At 41.4% G+C, this 25,842-nt stretch overlaps 1 protein-coding gene across 1 annotated transcript in view; it reads left to right on the forward strand.

Moving 5' to 3' along the window:
- LOC126391791 (eukaryotic translation initiation factor 3 subunit H) overlaps positions 1 to 25,842 on the forward strand; it is a 69,224-nt gene that overhangs the window by 9,915 nt on the left and 33,467 nt on the right. Inside the window, exon 2 of the mRNA XM_050046731.1 lies at positions 1,331 to 1,487. Within this exon, the coding sequence (XP_049902688.1) occupies positions 1,331 to 1,487 (157 nt within the window). The remainder of the gene's footprint in view (positions 1 to 1,330; positions 1,488 to 25,842) is intronic.

A 25,842-nucleotide genomic window follows, 5' to 3' on the forward strand; every position in this document is an offset into this window, starting at 1 on the left:
CCTTTCGTTTCTGCTGCTGGTTGAAATCTGTAGGCTGCTCGCACAGCGTGCTGAATGATTTAAGCCTATTTTGCTCGCTCAAAACTATTTTTAGTCGCAAATGCGAGTGTGGTGACGGACAGATCGCCACACTGCCGACATTTTACTCCGCGCGTCACAGCACGCTGTTTGATTGCGTTATCAAAACACGCCGCTATTATTTGGCCTTGCTTTTAACTTATTCCACCGAATACCGAATGTGTGTGTTTTTGCAATATTCGGCCGAATATATTCGGTTACCAAATATTCGGTGCATCCCTAGTTGTTACCCATGAATCCTTGTCTAATCATGTTAGCCAGCTAATGCTACATCACTGTGTGGTACCTGTCCGTAACAGGGGGGTGAACTAAGTAGCTTACAATGAAGTCCTATTGAAACACATTGGCCAGTCAGCTGTATTATTATGTGAAGTGTATGAACATTCGTGTGAGCCACAGTGGATCATTTTGTGACTTCTCAAGCAGGAGACTCTGAAATACCATCCACCTCAAAAACAAACATGGTGTATAAACAATAATTATTATATTAATAGCTTAGTATTGTGTGCGCCATAAAAGGGTATGTTTATGCATGGCTGACATGTTATTGTAGGATCACTTAATATGTAACTCAGTTTTATACAGTCTATGAAAACATTGAAGACCCCTGGTGTAGATAAAAGTAAAATTAACAATGATATTATTTGTGGTTTCCCTACATAATATAGTTGCATAACACAGCATATAAAGTTTTTTAAGCAAGTCCTAAATTAACATCATTATCTATAATACATTTCATTACATATACTACAGTTTAAATGCACACTTGAAGATAAGCCATATTACTTTTGCCCATGTTTTATCCCCATTGGTATTAGTTTAATGGTTTAATGTATATGTACTGTTGTAAAACATAATGTGGGAAAGAACAGAGAAGGGAATACCACAAATCTGCAGCAGCAGGGATGAAAAAACCCAAGCGGCTTGTAAAAAAAAAAGCAAAAAAATACCCCAACCAAACTAACCCCAACACAAACTAATGAGCACAAATCAACATGACGAGCAGAGACGCAATTGAATTGGATAACATAAATCAAAGGATGATAAAATACAATAACAAGTAATGCTGTAACAGCCACAGAATGCACAAACAATGGGCACGATAAATAAATTAGCCCCGGTTTCAGAAAATGAAATCATTTTCCCGAAACTGTTATTGAAAGGCGCGTTAAGCCTCCTTTCCTCCCTCTCTACCTCGATTCTGTTGCGGCAGTTTGATACTTCAGTGATGGGGCTGTTTCTGTTTTCACAGGTGGTGCTGAAGATTATCAAGCACTACCAGGAAGAGGGCCAGGGCAGCGAGGTGGTTCAGGGCGTCCTGCTGGGCCTGGTAGTTGACGACCGGCTGGAGATCACCAACTGCTTCCCCTTCCCCCAACACACCGAGGATGATGCAGACTTTGATGAAGGTAAATGAGAGCAGTGTTCCCTTTCTGTTTATTCTATCGATCCTCTCCTGCAGCTGTGAAAATGAACACACCTACGCACACACAATTACATCAGAGCACAGTCCAAAATGAATACCTGTTAAGCACCAAATGCTGGTAAAACTTGTCTTGAGTGGATGAAGTGATGAGGTTTAGTGTTATGACGGCTGGTACATTTAAGAGATAATATCTGAATGCTAAAATAACATTGAGGATTATGAAACCTTACTACTACGTTACTAAATTAAATTTCCAACTAAATGCCATGGTGAATTGCAAATTTGAATGAGCGTGTTTTTAATTAGCACTGAGTACCTAAGTTGACATAACCAAATGGCACTGGAAATACTGCTTTGGAATATTTACCTGAATTTTTTTTTATTTTGGTTCAGGAAAATGTGTGATTAGTTGATAGCTTTTCATTTGAACATGTCCTTGACGAGAGAGCTGAAAAGTTAATTTCTGACAACGCGCCGACTAATTAATTAACGTACAAATAAAAGCAACTGGTCCTTGAATCTTACCGGAACCAGTCCTTTGAAATGCAGCAAAACTGTGGCTCAGGTCAAAGATTACCTCCAACCCACGAACCAAAAGTTTGCTTTTCTGTCAGTTCCCACTGTGTGTATTTGAGAGATAAAGCACCATTCTTAGCCCATTAAATTGGCCCACACCTCAAAGACATAACAGACTATTGAGGCTAGGAGCCAAGGTACAATCATATCAACAAGTCTCTGAATGTCTGTGTATGTGTAAGATGTCCTCAGGCAAGGCGTTGAGGACAATGCTGACTTTTAACTAAGCTAACTAGGTGCTGGGTGTACTACACTGTCAGTGCCAGGGTGGATGTTTGAGGGCAGTGGTGCAGGAATGGAATGGCTTCAGTTTTTGGGTTACAGGAGGGTGGCGCGAACGTGCGCAGGATTTGATTTAGTCTTTATCACCACAGGTACGCTTTCCCTTTCCCTTTCCCCTCTCGCCTCCCGTCAGCTTTCATATCAAAGGATGCCATGTCCTCTGACCTTAGCCCCTCCCCTATCATGCCTTGTTGCTACCCGCTCCTTGTTAGCGCAACAAAATCTGCAACAAGCCAGACTGAAGGATGGGAAGGTGAGCAGATGCGGGAAACACAGGAAAGGGAGAAAATCCTGCTCTAACAGGCCTCCGCTGCTAACGAGCAACTGTCAGAAATTCTGCAAGATACACAAGCGCCAATGGTGTCTAAAGGTCGTTAGTGTCAGGAACAGCTCACTCTGTGTGTGTTTGTGAATGTGTGTGTGTGTTTTTGCTGGTGAGTGTCATGGCATGTTGTGTTGCTGACTTTTGATGCACTGGATTTTTCATCTGTCACTCCCTTTAAGCTAACAAGGGCTTCAGTGAGTAGCGCCTTGCCATAAACCCTTGGAAAATTTACAGAACTACAACAGAATTCCTCTCAACCAGGCTTTTGATCCAGTTGCCAAAGGCGACAGAGTCTATGTTATCTGTCACTACACGGGACCAAGTTCACAATGGAAACACGTTGGGAGTTATTCATGTTGTGTGTGCTGTTTGTCATTGAAATTATTTTGAATTGAGAGCGGTACAGCACGAAGTAGACACCCTTGTGGACTATAGAATGCTCCCGTCTCTGCTTACAAAGTCATTTTGCAGGAAGGAGTTCATGCACACTCTCGATTTTATCTAGTAAATAACCGCTATAGAAAGAGAAATACTCGGAGAGCGGAATTATCACACACAAACATGGAAGTGGATTTTATGTCTGCACATTTGGTCATTTTGTACTTCAGCCTAAATTGTCAACCCACACACACAGCTGACCAACCAGACCACTCTTTCTCTCTGTCTGTCTCTCTCTCTCTCTCTTCACCCTGTTGCAGCTAATTGCCAGTGTTTCTTCTGTGCTGATGTTGGGGCAGAAGACAGAACAACAGTAATTTTCTTGAAGTGTGAATTTGGACTCTTGGGACATTGATATTCTACTGAAGAACCAGAACTGAACTGTTATAAATGAGAGGAGGCAACAAGCATGAAACTATCCTATATTCAGACTTTGAGATGCATATTAACATAAATTGGTGGATAGATTCAATTTTTTATTTGCTAAAAACCTCATGCCTCTAAAATAATGCTTATTGGCACTATAGGTCAGCTGATAGTGAATTTTTAAAGGCCGATATAATAATGATAAGTTGGAGCAGGAAAAAGCCGATAGCTGAGAAATCGACCGCCATCATACGCAAATAGAAACTTGACCCTTTTGGAAATGAACAATACTGGATAACTGTTGAACTGATCATTGAAGTCAAAGCAAAATAGCCACGCCTAACTAAAAAAAATTAGGAATTCGAATGTCAGACTCAAGGTAATTAATAAGTAAATCTTGAACTGAACATAAAGCTAACAGTCAGAAACTTTTTAGCTAGTTTCCTTTAAATTCAACCTGAGATTCTCAGGTCTACGATGACATTACTGTTGCTTTGTGTATGGAGCCTCCATACAAAACGGTGGTCAGAGATGGGCAATATTTCTCTTAGTTGTATTTGTAATACGCATTTTAGTCACTTCTGAGTATTTTGTAACTGGTGTTTGACCAGCTTGCAACAACATACTTTAGAGTGGAGTAATTTTGTGTTTTCAGAATTCTTAAGACACTTCTTCCATGATTCATAAAACAATACAAAACTAGCATATGGCTTGACCTTGGCTTAAACGCTAGAGGACTTTTAATATAAAAATAGGGCTTTTATTTTGTAACAGATTCAGAAATCTGCGACATTCAGCTAACCAATGGTTTCACTTCATAACTGAGTCAGTCACTGATAGTCATTCAGTCATGGGCCACTCTTGGGGTACAGCCATAGACTGTAAAAATAATGGACATGGCTACGGTGATGTCATCCATTGGTATGTGAACTCGTTTTGAAGCTGGTATTTTGGCTGTCGCCGTCTTGTTTTTTGGAACCAGAAGTGACCATATTTGGGAGATAGGCTGGAGCTAGGGAGGAGCGAGGGGTGTCTCTGCCTGAGAAGCGGACAGCCTGTCTCTCAAGCAGCCCATCCTTGATTATGTGTAACTTAAAGCCTTCATCAAATGTAAACGGGTGAGTTAAATACTGTACTGCACTGTACTGTTGTCATGAACAGGGAAATTAGCTATAGATACCAAAACTGTTTTTTTCCACCAGGCTGTAAACATGTTTATATCTGCTGTAAAGGTGGGCATTTTAACACTAGGGTTTATGGGGATTGACTAGCTTCTGGAGCCAGCCTCAAGTGGCCGTTAAGAGAACTGCAGTTTTCGGCACTTCCATGTTGGCTTCATGTTTTAGCCACAAAGGTTGCTGCTTGGATCCAGCCAAAAATATACATATAAGTACATGTTAGAATAAAGTCTTTAGTCACAACACACTCGCACAGCACAAGGGACCAGCTTTCTCTGGAGCTGTACGTAGATGTAATCCCCACATGACTGGTAAAGGCTGCGCAGCCATTGGCCACTATTGGAGCAAAGTCTGGCCGATAACATCTTATTGGTCGACCTCTAATTGCCACATCAACGATGGCAAACATTGACTTGCTGGGTAATGTTTTGGACAGTCCCCAAAGAAGATGCAGTTAAAATACTGCAGACAAAGAATACCTGGGTGGGTGTCAGCTGCCTGAATCCAGTATTTTCAACAATGCTAGACTGGTGTGTTTCCTTGCAAGTAAAATAACTTTCAATTATTGCCTCAAACTAGAAAGACTTACAGTCGGGGTGCTAGTGCTGTTGGGTCCACAGCCCCTGGAAGTAAAGTTTCAATCAGCACTTCATTATTCTGCACCACACTTTCTTTCTGGAAGTGGATGGCCTGAAGTAGGTATATGATTGGGAAACTTGGCAGGAGGGGGGAGGGGGTCACACACACACACACACACACACACACACACACACACACAGCCCCATTTTACACCACACACACTCTTATACACTCTCAAGGCACAGGAGGATATTTGGCCAAAATGTTTTTGACAGTTGTATCAGTTTTTGATGAATGGCTTACACAATGTGGTCTGAATCTGTGTTTTTGTATCAACGTAGTCCTATCTCTGACTATTGTATTGACTTTCTGATACATATCAGATAATCACTACACCGCTAGATAAAGCATGAGATGTGGGTGTAGAAAGACTCTGCAAAGCAGCACGCACTCCCTTTACCTCCAATCACGCACCCCAGACACGTTTAGCTTACAAGGTCTGCATGTGTGGATATATCTATCTCTGCACTGTGTTTGTGTGTTTGTCTGAACCAGTGTTGCCTGTGTGTGTGTGTGTGTGTGTGTGTGTGTGTGTGTGTGTGTGTGTGTGTGTGTGTGTGTGTGTGTGTGTACACCTGAATCATCTTACACTGACTCATTGCCTGCTAGGGGCCCCTCAGATCAGAATTACTCCTCCGATCTATCTCTCAAGGAAAGATGGACAGGATTGGCAGTTACGTGACTGTGGTTTTTTTATGTGTGTGTATGTGTGTGTGTGTTGGAGAGCGAGCATGTCTGTGTGTCTGCTATGCTGCCTTTTCATCAACAGGTGCCAGTGTGGAGCTGTACTTGCAGGACAGTCAGTGACAGCAAATGTGACCAGTGTGAGTGAGAAAAAGATAGAGAAAGAGAGTAATCGAGCGCGCACAGCAGAATCCGCCTCAGATAAAACCTTGGCTGAACCCCAACCCTTCTATTTCCCATGTCCTTGCATACTTTGTCCTTGTATCATTTACAAAATGTATGGAGAGAGATGTGTAGCACTGCAGGCAGTTATTCTCCAGGCATTTTGTGCACTAGAGGCACGCAAGTAGCATGTTAATAATGTGCTCTGGCCCTCTTCTTTTGTTGTGATATGAGTGATAATACAAAGCAGAGGTATCCTGGCTCAGAGAGATTATTAGGGACAGTGGCATGTGGGAATTTACTTCAGACCTTGCAAGGGAGTAATTGTGACCCTCCCCTCTCCTGACACACACACACACATAAGCACACTCCACTGTAGAGGAGAGGCGTTATGTTTATCAACTGGACAAGGGTTTTGTTACATAAGAGAAGAAACTGTAGTAATGTAACATTTCAACCTTTTTAATGATGCCTAAAGCTACATTAACCAGTAGGTTGATATTAACATTAAATCTGAGGGCGTTGCTAGTATTGCTAACCCTACTGAGAGCACCTGACTCCGCAGCTCTCAGCTCATTGTTGCAGTGTGCTGGTCCATATGGTTGACTTCCTATGGCTCCTACCAACCTCTGCAGTTTGTCAACACATAGTGTACGTTTATTGAAAATGTCACTGCACTTCAAGTTTTGACAGTGTGTGGGCGAACATTTTTTCTACTTTCATTCTTGCACGCTCTGCCATGCACCTGTCTATTCTTGTACAGGTTTACAAAGATTTGTCTTCAATGTTTTATACTCTCACCAACCGCTATCATAAAAAAACAAAAACTGCGGGCAGCTGCTCCCATCTACAAGCTCATGCAAACAGACTGCACGCTGCACAGAGTTTACTGGCCAGTTCCAAATAGCATAGGAATGACGTTATGAAGTAATTTTCATTGGAGGTGGATGAGAACCGCTTAAAGGAACAGTGCATAGGATTCAGTGGCATCTAGTGGTGAGGATTGCAGATTGTAAACAGCTGAAACTTCTCCCATGTGCCAAGCATGAGCTCTCAGTAAAGACTTCTTCTGTATTCATTGTTCAGGAGGTTTATTCCAGGAGCCAATGATCTGCAGAGGTCTCTTTCTCTCCGAAACAAACGGACCAGGTGATTTAAACCGGTTGAAACACTGAATAAAGCAGTTTCACATTATTAATCAGTGTTTCCATGTCACTGTTTGACTCATCGCAGATGGGCCACTCGCCCAGAACCCACTAGAGTGTGCTCACCTTTTTTTCTCAGATAACTTCAGATCCAAATGGAGATTTTTACCAGGAGCCGCATTATCCGCAGAGGTCTCTTCCTGTCCAAAACGAACGGACCCGGTGATTTAAACCTGTAAAAACACTGAATAAAGCAATTTCACATTAAAAATCAGTCTTTTTTGACACTCATATGTGGAGGGGGTGCTTATTATGGTGGCCAATGGGAAAATGCAAATAGCCCTGTCTAGAGCTAGTGTTAAGTTTTTTCCATTCTGGACTACTGTAGAAATGTGTCAGTGCAACATGATGGACTCTGTGGATGAGAACCCACTCCTTAAGCAGATAGAAGTGGCTCATTCTAAGGTAACCAGAACAGTACAGATCTTAATTTCAGGTGATTATACACTAAAGAAAACAAATTTATTAGATTATATTCCATTTCTGCCAATATATCCCCCTAAATACTGCACACTGGACCTTTAAAGAAAGTAATACAAAAACGTCAAATGGTGAGTTATGACAACAAGAAGGTAAATCATGACACCAAAAACTGTTTGTTTATTTTAACAGTTTAATCTACTTCTAATCCCAGTGTTTGAAAGGTGCTCTATATTCATGTCTTTTATTTTGGTTAGATTTGACTCAAAAGTAGTTGAACACTGAAAAAAAAAACCTCACCAAATTGTTAATGTTAGTTGGTTAAACAACTGATGAGGTGTGGCTCAATGCAATTTGCAGGCTTATAAAGCATGATCAGGTTGCCTGTTTGACTCGTAAGAAGGGATTATATCAAACTAACCGTTGCTCAGTGCCACTTTTGGTAAGTCCGTTTGATATTCAACCCATGTCACCATAGTATTCAGCAGGAGGAGGAGGTATCCTGGAGGTAGAACAAAATTAGCCTGCTCTTTCTCTCCCTTCACCCTCCACTACTTCCCTCCTTCCTGCTCTCCCTCTTTTTCCCCCTCCATTTTTTTCTGTAACTCACTGCAGGTAAGAAAGCTGCCTCCACCCTTTTCTCTGACCATTTCCCTTCTTCCCTCTCTGCAATCACCGACTCTGCGTCCTTCCTTCAGAATTTTTCTTCATCTTTTCTTTTATCCTGCTTTTTGCTGCACCACATTGTCTGCTTCTACCACCTCTATCTCCGTCAGTCCCTGCCACAAACATGGAAGGATTAATAAAGCGACATACTGTTGGAGAGAGAAACGATGCAGGCACCCAACCAATGTCCTGTTGGGCTAATTATAACCCAAAAATGAAGCGTTCATTTTATGAAAATTGTGTATTCAAATTGCCAGGAATGCTTCTTTTAGGGAAGAAAACATTAAGTGCATTAAGATTTAGGCAACAATTTGACTTTTGGGCAGTGCTTATGTTGTTTGTGTATGTGATTAGAGGCTAAAATACATTTAAGACCAACTTGCATGCACATAATGCATGTAATGTATTAAGATATTGACATTATATAACATGAGTACCCATTCGATAATACATGTATGTTGTTTCAACTGCACAGCACTTCCTTCTGGCTATCCTGCTGCCCCATGCCAAGCTGCTCACTCTCTGTCCAACACAGGTGGTAGGGGCTGCCAGGCCCCCTGTCTGGGCTCGCGTCATGCTTCACATTGGCTCAGAAGATGTGAACAGTTGTCGCACTGGTGAGACAAACAAGTTTTCAGGGAGTTTGTTTTGCGATGTGTCCCGATTCCAGTAATTAGATGTGTTTTTGCGGGTAGCCCCCTCAGACAACACATGGTGATCTTTTCTTGGCCAAGGAGCGTTTCATTTGGACATTTGACATGACAACATATAACAAGGCTGTAGCTACTTCAGTCCTAACAAGACACGTAATTAGAAAGAGCATGGCAAGTTACTCTTGATGTATAAACAACCTGTAGTCATTAACGAGGTTGATTTTGCTGATTGGCACCCTCTTTTCAGTTTGTTATTTGTTATTTATGTCACTCCTGCTGCCACTGTTTGAATTACTCGGCAAACCAATTAGCCACACAACTTCAGATTGAAGTGAATATGAGTGGGCTGTGAGATAGAGAGAATCTGGCTGCTGAGACGAAAGCTCCAAAGGAGCTAAACGACAAATTCCCAGAGACACTTCTGTTTTCATGGACATTCTTAAAATGGATTTACTATCATAAACACAATTGTGTCTTATTAGAGACTGAATGTTAATATGTCTGGGTTTTTTTTTTTATCATTTACACCTTTAGTGATCTCACTAGTGATTTTAGTTTTATTTTTTTCCCATGAGAGGGCACCAGGCTCACAAATGTGTTGAACTTTACAAATCCTCTTCAAGAAGCATCTTCAATACCCCAGATCTGTGTGTCTGTTCCTTTGCTCTGGAAACCTCCTAAGACCTTCAAAATAGGCCCGTTTAAACTCCCCACACACCAACGTTACATCCCCACAGGTGCTTTTCTTATTTTGCCTAATTTGCTTTTCTTATATTGTCTAATTAGACCTCTTCTCGGGACTGTGTGGGTGTGTATACACTGTGCTTGACTGACATTTCCCAGGCACTGCAGTTAGTTTTGCTTGCAGCTTGTATGGTGGACCAAATTGCATTCTCACCATTTATTTATTAAAATGATCTCATGTCAGGCCCATCAGAGCTCCACGCATCTTCAACCTGAGCAAAAGTCTAATCAAACCAAATGTAAAGTAAAAGTAAAACACCTGAATGGCCATGCGGGAAGAAATGTAGTATTGTCTGTCTAGTTGGAGGCAAAGCCTTTGCGTTTCTCTTCAGGGCTCAACAGTATCTTTGAAAGTGGTTGCCAGGCTGGAAACCAGTTACTAGCTTTTGTTGCTGAAGCTGAAAATATGGTTGCCGTTTTTAGTCACCTTATATTTTGAGTAATTAAGATATTATTCAGTTATACTTCATCTTATTTGGTATATCCTTTTTGTTTTTCCTTTTCAACCTGGCAACCGTTACTGTCGAGCCTTAATCTGTCTTGCTAACACTAGAATGAACATAATCTCTACAGGAGAAAATATTAAGATAACATATTTCTGCTAGTTTTACTTAAATTACTCTTAATTAGTTTATTTAACACCTTGGAAAAGTGTTATGAACAAAGGCACGTACAAATCACAGCCTGCACTTCTTGCAACCTGTTAAGTTTTGTGCTGTTGCTGTAGGGTCATGTTTCACTGTTGCTTGTAGAATATGGTCAGTCTAAAAATATAGTTATTTAAAAATTGAAGGCCATTCTTCCCCCTCTCCTAACAATAGACATTTTTCAAAGCAGAAATTCTGACTTGTCAAACACCAGTGAATCTAATAACATTACCCATAGCTGCATTCTTTTTCTGAGTGTTTCAGGTCTAAGGACCCGCAATTATGCATGCTGGCTCACTGGTATGGTGAACTGGAATCTAAATGGAACAGAGCAGTCGTCAATGTTATTAGTTACACCTGGGATTTTTATGCCGTTACAAGTCAAAATGTGTGTTGTAAGAGAGGTCTGTACCTTTTTTATGCCTCAAGCTTCCATATGACTCCAAAGCATTATAAATCCACTGCAATGTTTTAACGGTTTGCAAGGTGTTTTTTCTTCTCCCCCAAAATGCTTTTCTCTCTTGTTTGCCAGCAATACATTTTGTGATTGTGGCCAAAGAGTCCACTTTTTGCTTCATCAGTCTGCACCACTTTGCTCCAAAACCCTTTGCTTGATCCAAGTGGTGTGTTGCATACTGAAAGCAAGGGTGCCTTCTCAGAAATCTCAAAAGATAAGTTATCTTTAAAACAAGATGTACTTTGGTGCAATAAAGAAAGAAAATAGTGTGGCTGTCCCTTTTATCTCAGTTAAGCAAGGGGTCGAGCTTAAATGTGTGACAATAGTGAGTGTTAGGAGGGTGAAGCAGCCCCTCCAAGTCATTGACAGACAAAATAACACCTCAAGTGAGGTGACTACTCATTCCTAATAGTTCTCATACTAGTATTTGTGTTGGCTGATTTATTCAATAATGTACTGAGGATTAACTCTGTGAACGGGACATTGGAGCACCACAAAAGCAAATGATGAAATTCTGTGATTAAGCACAAATGGTAATGAAAAGAGGCATTCCTGAAATACTGCATTCTGTGACAGTTTTGTTAGTCCTCAGCCTGCTCTTGAAGGCAATAATAGACACGACCTTTTTATGTTAGGAAACATAAAAGCAATTCTCTGTGTAGAAAGGTCACTTCATAACTGTTAAGTTAAGTTAAACATTTCATTAATAGTTGTGACCAGCAGCAGCTCAATAGCTCACTCTGTCGGTCGGTGGGTCCACAGAAATGTCCCCACCCTTTGGTGGCAACAGTTTTTGCCTTAGGAGGCTGAAAATGAAGGTCAAGTGTGTGTGTCTGTGGCCCATAATAAAAAGATGCATAACTTTTAAAAGAATGTTCCTTTACACCATGACCAAACTTTATAGAAAGACACAGACAGACATACACACCATGTCCCATTTCAGAACTCATGAAGAACTCTGGTTGTTGAAGGGAGGCCTAAATGGACTACTGACAGATGTTTGTGAGGTTGTGTGTGTATGTAAATGCATGAATGAGGGGATGCATGTGGCCACAGCTATTGCCAATTCAAGCTTGTTTAATTCTTTTCTAAGATGAGTTTATAGGTTTTTAGTGTTTAGCAGACACAGGATATTGCCATTACCCTGGCTATGCTAGTTGTCTACATTTGCAAGCTGGCTATGTTACTATTATCTAAAGCCCTTAAATAGCCCATTAAATAGGAATTGTTCAAATTTGCAGGAAAGCCCAATCAGTCTTCTTTCAGCATTGGCAGTATAAAAACAAAATCAGGGAGTGCAGCGAAATACTGCCTGCCTACTTTTGTTCATACAGAATGTGCCTTTGTCAGGGCAGTGGGGGGCGTGAGCAAGTAACAAAACGTGTAGCTCAGCGTGTGACATAAACAGCCTTGCTCCAAGGGAAGCCACGGCTGGTCAGGCCTTCAGCGATTCTCTCATAAGTTGGCCCGTCCTTCACCGTTCCCGGCATTTGACGGTTAATGGCCTCTTAGTTTGCGAGGGCAAGGAGGGCGCGCAATTCCTTGTCTCCCCAGTTGCTCATCTTTACAGTGTCTTTCAAGTTTGCCTTTCCCTCTTGCTACTAGCTACTCATTCCTGCTATCAGCTGTTTCCTGTTTGTCCTCCGCCAGTGCGTCGCACGTGCGGTGTCATCAACAGCTCCTCCCACAAGTCATCAACAGCCCCTCCCATGGCGGAAGGCCACCTCGTTCTTTTTAAACAAAAAAGGTTCAGTCAATATGACTACCCTACACGGCGGAAAATTGGCACCTCGGATAACTCGTCAGTCTAGCTCTGTGTGTCTAAACGCTCGCAGCTTGCCTGCAAAATGGCCCAACATTTGCCGAAAATCTGACAGTGTAAAAGGGGCTTAAGCTACTGTCAATGTCTTGCTCTTCTCCCATCCCACCATTTTCCCAGACATTTCAAAAGATCTCTGCTGAATGTTTTCCTTGTAAAAAATACTAAAGTATGATAAGATTTAGGATTAGACCAGTAATTAGCATTCGTTTTAGGCGGCTAACTTAACTAGTTAGCTTGCAAACATTAGCTGGGCTAATTGACTGAACCCGGCTGTTACGCTCTCTGCAAAAAGGAAGGATAACACACTACCTGTGTCGAGCAAGCAGTCTTTAATAAATGTCCGCCTCAAATATTTGTCAAGTTAATTAAACACAGCTTCCCTTTAGTGATTTTGCTAAGTGTCCATGTCGTAGTAGCGATAGTGCCCTGATGAAAGCACAGAGCTCTTGGTGGGAACACATATTTAGTGTTGTGGAAATCTTCACCTGTGCTTTGACTGTGGCTGGCAGGAAAGCTGCAGCATCTGCTCCAGATTCTTTTGGCTCTTCATCCATCATTGTCCATCCAATGGTCCTTGACACCTTCTCTGAATATTCTCCTTCCCTTGAGATTTTAGATGATTGCAGTCCCCTTGCCTTTCCTTTATCCTCTCTTTCCTTCATTTTCTCATGGCCCCTTTGGTCTGCAGCAGATGTTTTCATTATTTATAAGCTAGCTACCTTGCTCTTTGTGATATCAAAGAAATCAAATTTGGAATGGATTCAAAGACAATCTGAACTATACTTGGCCAAGAGTTGACTTGTGTCCGTTCTATAGCAGAGTTTTGTTGCACTGATAACCCAAAGGTGCTCATAAATATTATGATGGGAACCACCATATTGACTGTTAGCATTGTTTGTTTCAAGTTTGTTAGAAGTGCGTTTGCTTTTGATCATTTGCTACCACTGAATAAAGACATTTTTTAGAAGTAGAGCACCAACACCATAAGGCTTGATTAATGCACACCTGTGGAGGAGTTTGTTTTGTTTTTTGTTTTAACCCCGGAGCAACAAAACTGAATATTCCTCCCTATAATGACAGTGAAGTGATCACAAAAAATCCAAATGAATCATGTTCTTGAAGTACAATTAAGGTGTGCCACAGTTCTTAAAGACTTAGATTGTACATAAGAGAAACAGTGCAGGTTACAACTCAAAATTCTCGTATGTAGATGTATTTTTTAAAACTAGTTTGCTTGAATGTTTTGCTAAAAAATTATGATGACAGTAGTTGGCTACGGAGAGAACATGCTGAAAAGAAAAGTGTCCACTGGAGGGTATGTTTTTAAAAAACAAATTTAAAAAAAAAAATCTTAATCTTCTTAAACCAAGGCAAAGCAATGGAAGTGAAAACACAAACAGAACTAATTAAGGCCAATTACATCAGCATTTTCCTCCACCAGGGTCTGCAAGGTTAGTCCTTGGTTTTTGGAACTTTAATTGTAGTCTGTGGCAGAAATTTTCACGGTGGGTTAATTGAAGTCAGGGGGATTTAAAACGCCTCTGCCATGATCTCTTTGCTCCTCGCTGTAAATACACTATTCAGTATGCAGTGAGGCATGCGTGTGCGAGTGTGTGTGTGTGTGTGTGAGTGTGTGTGTGTGTGTGTGTGTGTGTGTGTTTTGTAAAAAGTTGGCCCTCTCTCGTTCTGATAAGGTCTTCCTTGGGGTTAGCCCTTCAATAGATCACTCTACCTGCCCCAAATGGGAAATTGATTTCCTCCGTTTTTCCTTGCTCTCCCTCAGTGAGGCTAATTAGAAATCACTTGGCAGGCCACCTTTAGGGGAAATATATAAACATTGAAGAAATCATGTGCACTGTTATGTATTACGATCTTGGGTGGAGGTGGGGTGCTCTCCCAAGCTCTAAAAGATCCTCGCTCATTGTCTTTTGCTCCTTGCCCCCAGTCTCTCACCTTTCCTCTCCCCCCATTCCTATCTCTCTATCTGGGCTTTCTCTCCCACTGTAGTGTAGATCGGAGACTGGCTGTTAGCAGCGAGCTGGGGCTGTATCTGCTTTTGAATGCTCACCCGGCGTAATAAATCAAGAGTGTGGGTCCCCCGGGTGCCGTCACCATCGCCATCAGTTCCACTGTTTTATTCATCTGCTCCTTTGTCTCATCACGATTCTGCCCCACATTAAATTTTGTGTGTGTCTGTGTGTGGAGGAGGGGGGTCAGAATGCATTACTGCAGACTGCTGCTAATCCAGGTGGGCTGTAGGGAGCAGGGGGAGGGTGAAAGGTAAGGAGGAGTGAAGGATGTGACAAGGATGAAAGAATTAAAGAAAATGTCTGAGAGAGAGGGTAGAGGAGGTTCGAGGTGTAGGGATGGGGAGATGGAAAAAAAGAGAGAAAGTTATGAGGGAAAATTAGAGCAACCAAGCGAAAGATTGAGAGTTAGGGCAGGGGAAAGGAGAGGAGAAACAGGAAAAGATGGGCAGCAAAAGTAAACAGCTGTGAGAGAGAAGCTGGGGCAAAACAAAAAACAGTCAGCAAAAGATGGAGCAAGGTGTTGAGGAAGAAGAAAACTAGCAATGATGAGTAAATGAGAGCAGCAGTGTAAAAGAGAAAAGGTCTGAAATCATTTTCATGATTTGTGGTGATCAGAATAGAGCAATGGACATATAGTAACACACCACTATGGAAGACCACTAAACACCAACAGGGGACCAGTATAGCAGCAGTTTAATTTCCTCCTCTTAACCTCAATGGTGGCAATTAATTCTGTGTCCTCTGACTTTTTATCAAAATACCAGATATTTTCTAACCCAGTTGCTCATATTTCATACTAATGATTCAACTGTTTCGTGCCTTCTCAAACCTTGGAAGAGCTCCAGCTGACAGTCAGCGAACACTGCCTATGCAGAAAATGAACAGGGCTTCCAGAAGCCTGGATGCCGGAAATATCTCCTCCTACTTTGCTCCTCCGTTGGGCTGTGTTAATCACCAATGGTTCTGGTGTTTACTCATGCGAGTCTGACGCTTGTAGACTTCTTTTTACACAGGTGAGGCCGCATGGGATATGGATGAGACAAATGATGTGGGTGGCGCTGCAATTAATTGCCCCTTGATACTGAAGCCTGTATGGGAGAGGCTAAAGGACCTACTCCTGTGTGCATTGAGTGCTGGCACTGCACCTGTTGTTGCCAGCAGGGAGATGAGGGATAACTGATGGTGTTTAGGGAGAAGAAATGTAGTGTGTAACAAGAATGATTAAAAATCATTCTTTGAAAATACGTTTGGCATCTGTCTCAGTAACATACTGATGTTTTCGAGTTGTTTTGCGAAGGCACTGGCACATTTTAAAATTCTTTTTGCCAGCTTTTATGCATGCCTAATCAGCGCTAATTTAGAATTTAAATATTACGGCTGCATTTATGAAATGTAAAATTGGCCTTTTTAATTTAGATTAATATGATAGGTTATACAGTTTAAAGGGACTGGAGAAGTATGGTACCCTCCATACTGTACATGCACACTGAACTTCCTACCTCTTTCTAGCATACAAGCTGTTAAACAAGTATTGACAAGGAGATCAAGTAGAACTCCTTTTACAGTCATTCTTTATTTTTTTCCCCATTCAAAAAAGATAAACTATTGTGTGCACATGTGAGCAAACAAACACACACCATTTCCCCTTCCACATCATGTCCCCATTGCCGCTCTCAGAACAAAGCCCTGTGACAAGCGACGCTGTCAAATGTGCATATGGTGAACTCGTCAGTGTGTTAGGCACACAAAGCAGCTGCTTCACTATGCTCTCACACTCCCTCCCGTGCATCAGTGCATCACCGAGTGTGTTTGTCTGCCTGTTTGTGGCCGAGCGTGTGTTTGTATGTGCACGCACGTGTAAGGCAGGCAGCTCTCCGCAGGGCTTGCTTAACTAAGATTAATTGCACCTAATCCACTGTGCCAGGTGGAACATGGACCACGGTGGGTGCGCTCACACAAACACACCGGCGCAGTCACAAAAAGGCACACACATCCCATTATAGCCTTGCTGCTGAAAATTAGCCTCGTAGCTCTCCTGACACCCCGGACCAGACCACAACTCGATACCACCATTTACTTCCCGACAACTTGCACATTTATCACTGTTCCCTCCTTCCGACAGATCAACGCGTGGACGGACAAAATGCCATGACAGAAGGACAAGCTATCTGCTTTCTCACATCAGCACCAGCTGACCTTGACAATACATAGAAAGAAAGTGTTTGCCCTCTTTTCTCTTTAGAGGAGAAGGAAAGAATGTGCTTAAACTTAATTTCTTTGACAGTAGTATCCAAGATGCAGCAAGTCTGTAGAGACACGTGCACTGTTAGGCACATTTTAATGAATAAGTGGAAGTGAGACAAGGTCAGCAGTATGCTAACTGAGCAGGGGATTAAAGTGATGTTAATAATTAACTCCAAAAATTAACAGTAATGATTTTTAATTAATTTTTTATTTGTATATTCATCTGTGTAATCGAGTATCCTTAAATTAAAACCTGCTTATTACCATGCTAGTGAGAAATATTGATTGGCCTCTTAGGTTTTACCTGTCCTGGTTGACAGTGCTATTAAAGTTTGTTTAACACAGCGCCAGAGTGCTGGAAATGATGACTTGAAAACAAATTATTGTTTAGAAACAACGCAGATGTCCTTTTGTGACATTAAACCTTAGCTAAATGTCTGCTTCCTTCAAGCACGCATTTCTTTTTGAACTACTAATATGATATTAAAACAATAATTTTTAAATCATCACTATTCATTGATGTAGAAAATGTTTTTGTCAGGTATTTGTTCAAATTACTGGGACCTACCATATAGGCAAGGCCACGACTCAACACTTGCCTCTCCACATACTGAACCTTGGAGATCAATAGTCATGTCATAGGTCAGCTCTCCCATGTGCCATCTTTCTTACAAACACACACACACACACACTGGTGTGTGCTCCACTTAGCAAATTGCATGCACAGATGAAAGCCAGGAAGTCACCTCTCCTCCCGTCCTTTCACACTTTCTCCTTTCCCCCTCCGTGTCTCACTCCTGCCTTCACCTCTCTTTTACTGTCTCCCATGTATGTCATAATGATGTTGAGTGGTAGGGCTCATTAATCCTATGGCTGTGTTGTCTTTCAGATACTGTATCTACATCACTGCTTCCCAGCCTTTTTTTCCTGAAGTACCCACTCAGCCCTTTCAGATGTACTCAAGTACCCCTTCATCAAGTGCACCCGTCATGTTCCACATATTCATTTAAATTGAATTAAAACTGGGTAATTCAACACAATCCTAAGTGGTATGAATCACAAGTCTCATCATATGGGAATATTATATTGATTCTTTAAACAGTATCATAGGATATTTGCTGCTATCACAAAATCTACCACGATACGATTTTTTTGATATGAAACAGTATCATTAAATCTACTCCTTATCTTTTTCTTGGCTGCTTCACATTATCTGCCTTGTGCTAGGCTACTGGCACTGTTCAGTGTGCTTGGACGGAAATGGTGACACAGATGTGCCATGAGAATTTCAAAATAAAGGCACATTTTAAAGATATGCATCAATGTTTCCTCTTTGCATCAATATTATTGAATCTTTGATCATTAGATAAATATATCAATCCATATTGATTTATTGTTACACCTAGGTCTGGGTATCGTTATCGATTCCTTTAAGGTATTAACTGAAATAACCCAGTACTAGTTAATGACAGAACATCTCCAGTCAAACAGTGCCTGCATTTGATCCTTTTTGCTTTAGGGTTCTGATCCCAGACAATCCGGACTCCCCACTGGATGAGCAAATTTTCCGTTGCTTACGTCTCCAGATTTAGAGCTGCTCTGCTCTTGGTCAGTTCAACACCTGCAAGGTTAGCACGAGGTAACACAGCAGCAGCGCCTAACATCCAACACCAAGCAGCAACAAACTTGATCAAACATTGAAACAGCTCGACTTTGTTGTAAAACCTGTTAATAACCGTGAGGTTACATTGGTGGTAACAGTTAGCCCTGCCACTGTGTGTGTGCAGCTGGCAGACTCTAACAACTGTCCCCTGGAGCAGAGCTCACACTTCTGCAGCTGCAGCTACAACCTGTACAATCTGTGGTTTGGTGAAGTCGAGTGTGGTTTATTGACAGAGTTTGTAATTCAATTTACCAAGATGCCACCAAAATGTTCCAAAGTATGGCTAAATCACAGGCCACTTCATTCACATTATGGGTGTCAGATGAAGTACTCTATTGGTATTGGTATTATTTTAAGGGTATAGAAATTGGTACTGTTATCGTAATTTTTTTTAACAGTCAGTGGATCAGGCACAACAAATCCCACTGTAACCATCATATCTTTGTTATTTCACCTTTGACTGAAAAATCCTTCCACCAAACTAAAAAGCGAGCGTTCGTTTTCCTTGTTGTTGATCTACCAAGAGATCGTGGCTCTGTCTGTTATTATGGAAACAGAATGGGATTGGCACCAAACTCTGGCTCGTGTCATGTCCTTTCCTTCTTGTTATTGTATCCTTGTCGGCAGCTCCGTTAACAGACATTCAAACATGAAATACAAAAGGGCCGTTTGTTAATGTTGTCAAGTCAGAAAAGGTCTTAGCCTGGGTCAAGACCTCTAAATCAGCCTACTCTGTTGAGTTTAAGTTGACTGACTTTCAGTATGGAGTAAATCAAGTTGACAGTTCTGTCTGATATCAGCCAAAAAGAGACCTTTTTTTATAGACATAATTTGGAATTCAAATTGCATGAGCTACTCCACAATCGTTCCATGTACAAGTACCCTTGTTTGGGAATCACTGGTCTGTACTGTAATTGACATTGCCACTGAACATGGGTGGTTCTATTGTCTGGGGTTTAGTTTGATGATGTGAGCATGGTTATTTTTCATCTTCTTTTAATCTGGGCTTCTCATTATTATTATTATCTGTAGTAAGTGGTGCCTGGAAGCCACCGCTCAGTAAAGCAACAGCGTCTGCATGCATATGCATATGCATGTGCATGTGTTCATCTGTGTGTGTCTGTCGTGCTGGTAGCTTTTTTTTTTTTTTTTTTTTTTTAAAGAGATAGACAGTGAAAGAGAGATTGAGACCAAATAAAAGAAATCAATGCAAGGCTTATGTGGGCAGCACTTCTTCTTAGCTTGCTTAAAGGCAATGTCTATAAGCTCAAGGCCTAATTGCTGTATTATATTGTGGCAGTGACGCATAAGCCTTACGCAAGACGCATAGCCTTACGAATGAGACTCATACAGAACCTGGCAACTTGTTGATGGTTTTGTCTTCAGTGGCTGTTGACGGAGGAAACAAGACTTTCCAGACACCTGTGTGCACCTGTATCACGTTAGTACTTTGTTACACATGGCCAAGGTGGGGCAGGAATTCATGCAGGCAGTACTATGCATTTCGAGTATCAAAATTTTTCTCAGCTATATGTTTTTTTTATACGTCTCACCTCAAGGGTGCAGGGTGCAGTCATGGCTGTGCATTTGATTATGTTAGATCTGAAGTGTCCTTGAGAATAACTTAAGGTCCTTTTTTCCTTTACATTCATCATGGATACCTTGTTTTTACCTTCTAGCTTGATAACATTTCAGTCCACGAGGATAGCACTTTCCCCTCAAAATAATTAATTATATTCACCCCAAAATGCACATGGCATGGATGAAACACTGGCTTTGCATGAGTTGAGGGCTCTACAGTTCACCAGTGGTTTGTAATGTGATGAAAGGATCCAGAGGAGGAGAAAAGTGCATTAATATCGTTCGTCGCTCCTGTTTAGGGACTCCAGAGGAGTTGCAAGGTTAAAGGAGGCTGGGTAAACAGGAAAGCAACAGCGGAACTACAAGGCAGAACAGGCAGCTAGTCTCAAGGCCTTCAAACATGGAGAATCACTTTGTTCTCCAAAGTAGACAATAGCAGATGTAGTGTTTTGTTTAGTTGTGTAAGAGGTAAAGTCGAGCCAGGTGTGTTTATAGAATGCTTAACAGGATTGTCACAGAGGCTTTTAAAGGAAAAACTTTCCAAAATAAATGTGTAAACACAGAGATGGTTAGAACCACTCTCTGTTTTCACCTCGCAAAACAGCTCGAAGTTTGTGTCGAGAAGTAAATGAATGTCAGAATAGAGCGCGGAGTAAGAGTAGGTTGTCAGCTGTGTTGAATGAATGGGTCAAGAGTGTGGACTCATTCAATTAGGGCTGGTGTGCTGAGTCCTGAGGGTTAGATGAAAAAAACTGAGGAGCTGTGAAACTACACCCCTCTCCGAGCACAGAATAAGGTGTCTTTAAATTGTAATGCGCCCAAGCATTTGTTTTGTTTTTCTCTTGGTTCGGGAGTATTTATGAAATGCCAAGATGAGCATGCTTTGCTGTCACCACTGAGCACCACTGGCAAAATATGAGGAATTAGTCATTTAGAGCAGCCAGCAAAGCTAGCAGTCCTATCAATCACCCAAAATGGCCGATGTTTTGTGTTTTTCAGTGTCGACTTTGAGAGGATATTGATGGGTCGACACAAAGTAAAAATGTGTTTTATATGTGCAGGGTAAGCAAGGTAAGAAAGCAAACCAACCTCTTCGCTTTTACCATGCTGAACACCGCCGCTGCTCTTTAGAGTGCAGTTCAATCGCAGCTGTATATTTCTGTTCTGAAACCAAGCTTTGAAGAGTTCTTTCCCACAGCATTTCTCTTAAACTGTCCTTGATCAGTGGTCTATGTAATACTCATCATTCTACCTTTATTGCAACTAAGAGGGAACATTTTCCACCAAATGTAATTAGGTTATTTTTGATAGAGGTCTGATTGGTCCATCTAACCTCATTTTAAGCTATTCAGAATTTCTATTCACCAAACTGGCGAAGTCGGGGAGAGAAATGGAGGGTAAAGGTAATTTAGCTCACCAAGTTTCACACCCTTGACATCATTTTATTTTATTTATTGTGTATTATTCATCTGCTCGACTTAACACCGGTGGATATAAGCTTCGGCCAGTGCTTTTGTGTGTGTGATTGTGTGTGTGTTTATGTGAAACTGCAGCGAGCAAGGCCCCGTCAGCCAGTCAAGGTTGTGATTAGAATGTGTAGTGACACACAGATACGTGCATCCTCACATTCAGAGACACACACACACTCACATATCTTGCTGCCCAAGCTGAGATGTTGTGGCCTGCAGCAGCATGCAAGGTCTGATGCAGTTCACCTCTTGTGTCATTGAGTATTAGAGTATGGACTATCTGTCTGGTTTATTGCAGCAACACACACACACACACACACACACACACACACACGTGTGCACACACAGGTAGCGCCTTGTTGATTATGACTCTTAACATTACTGCCCAGGGTGAGGAGTTTAGCTCCCAGCAGATAAATACCTCTCCCCCACCATACATACACGTACGCACTCACTTTAGATGTACATCTCGCAGTACATGACATCCTCAGGCTTCACACATCTCACACTTTCTCTTTTCTATATCACTTCACACACATTTAGGAACAAACACATTCCTGCTCTCCCACATTTTGCACTTTTCCACAGAATCAGGCCCTGTTTCCTCCTCAGTTTTCTCTTTCCCATTCTGATCTCACGGTTTCACACATACTCTTTTAAATACACATTCATTTTGTCTCTGTCTTACAACCCCTTTCCTCTCTCTGTCACACACACATACACACACAGACACACAATCAAGCAGCGCTAAGGGAATGGGCAGACTCATTCCCTGTCTGGCCTCGGGACCCAGATTGATTGATAGGAGAGGCAGCAGGGCAGCAGAAATGAGTGAGGAATAGCAAACGGTGGCGCATGCTCCCTCCGCCGAGCCTTGATGATATTGTTAAATTGGCTATTCTCTGGCTTATGCTGTCGTTAATATCCAGGGAATGTTAGCGGCTGTCTTAGTAATGTAACCATAGGGAGCAACAATGTTTTTTATTTTTTTGAAGGGAGAATATAGATGGCTTCTAACCTAGTTTGTCATGGGCCCACATTGTTTTAGAATGGTTTAGACTCAACCTGGACAGGACACAGACAGCATCTAGACACCATAACATGTGTTTGCGGTGGCACTGATGGCATTTATTGTGTGTTTAAAAAGTAAAAATTCTGATTTATTTAAAAGATGAACGGTTGGCTGCCAGATGGGCAAAGTGGTACTGTTTTCAGCAACCAAGTTTGTCACCGCCATCATGAAGATTAGCCATAGTCACTTATCAATATCCACGCACATCTGCTGGGCCGACTGCCGTTATTCATTTATTTATTTATTTATTTTCAAATTCACTGGTATGAACATGTCAAAAAGGGACAAAGCAGCATTCTGAGAGGCCTAAGTTTTTAATAACTTAAAAAAACACTGCATTAATGTAATCCACCTTGTCCTCCCCTCTGTCTGTCACTCGCTCTCTCACACACACACACTCACATACAAATGCAACGCTCAGTCCTTGCGTCTCTGTCCTCAGTCCTGACAGTTGTGCTACTATAATGCATAAAGCTTGCGCTTATTGGTTCATGTATTGGTGGTTGACTAACACCCCCCCAAGCTGCTCGCTGCAGGAGTGAGAGTTCAGTTGTAGTGAGGTATTTGCAAAACCTGTGAAACATAATGAAACACACAGGAAAGGAAAAGTCACCAGCTACCCCTCTACCGAGCAGTGCCCATTAGACCTGATCTCTCCATTGCATATATTTTCCTGAATACTGGCCGATACCGATTGCTGGCCAATTGATCGGGGCATCCCTAGTCAAAATTTGCGCACACTTCTCACAGATCTGTCACCCACGGTGGCTGCTAGCGTAGTTAAAGAAGTGCGAGCGAGAAGGAAAAGCAGCAGATATTAAGATGATTTGGTTGTGGTGCTGATCAACATCCATCTCTGGACTAAAAATATGTACTGGTATTCCATTTTGTTTTTTCCAAGATCATCATTCTGGGGGATATTTGGCAGAACGTACACTCTGATCATCAGTGTGCTGCTTTCATTAGGTTGGACATCTGTGAGCTGCCCTGCCAACAACTGGATTCTTCTGTAGTTGGTCAGAGCAGCTCCTTTGAAGCGGAGGCAAACTGCTTCACTTAAGGTCACCTCCAACTCAATGGTAGTTGAAAGAGTGGAAAGCATTATTCATTCATGTACCAGCATTCACATTACGCTAATCAGAACACAGACAGCTGCCCTCACATCTCAGTCCCCTTTGTCTGTATTTTGCCATAAAATGCAAATGTTTTCTTCTCTCCCTTTGTCTTGTATGAATCTTTGATTCCTGAGGTCATGGTTACTTTTACTCTTCAGTGTCTCATTAGCTTATTTTTAACACAAAAGCAGCAAGCCAGTTGATTCATTGATCAACAAAAATCATAAGTAATTCAGAAGAGGAAATGTTCAGTGCTGAAAGTTGAAATAGTAGCACGGTTGCAGCTTCAAAGTCCAAATATGTAGTTTTTTCTTTCTAAACTGATTATACTGCTGTAAAAATAATAATTGTCTTATCCACGCCTACCTGTTTTACATAGAGGTCTCCAGAGGCTTTACTACTTCACTATATTGTGTAGAGTACACACATACCCACCTACGTCAGATGGTCACACAGTTTGTTTTTCTATCGTCTTTCGCTGCTGTAGTTCTTGGCTTTTGAACAAACAAGGTAGTGATCCTGTGGCATTTACAAGGCTCTGTGCTCTATATTAGATCTGTGGTGGATGAGCTGGCTGGCCTGCAACTGGCCTGTAGTTTCACTCAGCCGTCTGAATCTCACTTTAGCTATCAGGCTGCATGTCGGTCGATTGTCTGCATGTGTCTTCTATCCATTTCTTTCTGACCTGGGTTCAGCGTGTAGTAGTTTGTTTATAAGTCTTCCTGTCTGCTCGATTCTCTAGTTGAAGCTCAGTGTCATCCAGATGGGTAGAATACAAGTCAATCTACTTAGTGAATTAAAAAAAAAAAAACTCAGTTATTTGGCTATTTTCGTACATTTTGTGTTGTAGACTTTAATGCAAATTAATTACAGAACTGTACAATGTACATTTACCCATTTTTTGTAGTCGTTGTAGTTTGTTGTTGTGCTTTCATTTGTCAGCATGAGTTTGCATCAGTGTCAGTTGCACAAAAAGTTTACAACATCAATGTAAAGCCACTAAATCGTTTACTTTGGATTCATGCTTAGGGTCATTGTTCAAGTAGAGCACACCTCTTCCTCACAATCACAGTTGAAAAGAAAGTTACCCAAATGCAGTTATGTATAATGCAGAGGAACCTCAAGCGTGAGCTGAGCCATTTGGCTCCGTTATCTATTTCTCTAACAAATTGGAAAACGATTTGTGAAGAGCTTCATGTTGCTGTCCCCGCAGAGTGATCTCTAATTTCAGCCAACAATCTCTATTTCTGTGCGTGGGCTCTCGGTCACTTGTTAGCTCTCGGCTGCTCAGTTGACCCACCATCTCAGGGAAAACACTGCGCGGTCCCGTGTTCTTTTAAATTTCTTTGAAATCCTACTCCGCCTTTGAAAATCTCAGCACTTGAGAAATTATTTCATAAACTTCCCTCGATGCTTGCCTTTTCGCAGGTCAGTCTTTGAATTTTACACAAACTGTCAGAATATACTTAGACACAACCTCTCATCTTAAATTTTTTAAGCAAAACAGGACTTTGAAGTCTTTCTGAAATCGTTGTAGATAAGCAGGTTAATAGAAAATCAAGGACAGTTAGTGCCAGAATATTGTCACTTAGGAAGACAGGGATTGTATCTTATATGATTTTATGTGAATGACTGAGTGTTTCATTGATTGATTCACTGATTCAATGATTAACAAAATTAAAGGCCTCTGTTACATGTTCTGAATCACATTTTAGATCATCAGTCATTTATTTGTCACTTGAAATGATATAAAGTACAATTTCATTGAAATGCAATCCTGTCAGCTCCTAATTTGCACATGTGTATATATATATATATATATGTGTGTGTGTGTGTGTGTGTGTGTGTGTATATATATGTGTGTGTGTGTGTGTGTGTGTGTGTGTGTGTGTGTGTGTGT

Source organism: Epinephelus moara, chromosome 6 (assembly GCF_006386435.1).
Source record: "Epinephelus moara isolate mb chromosome 6, YSFRI_EMoa_1.0, whole genome shotgun sequence".
In the NCBI taxonomy this organism is placed as follows: domain Eukaryota; kingdom Metazoa; phylum Chordata; class Actinopteri; order Perciformes; family Serranidae; genus Epinephelus; species Epinephelus moara.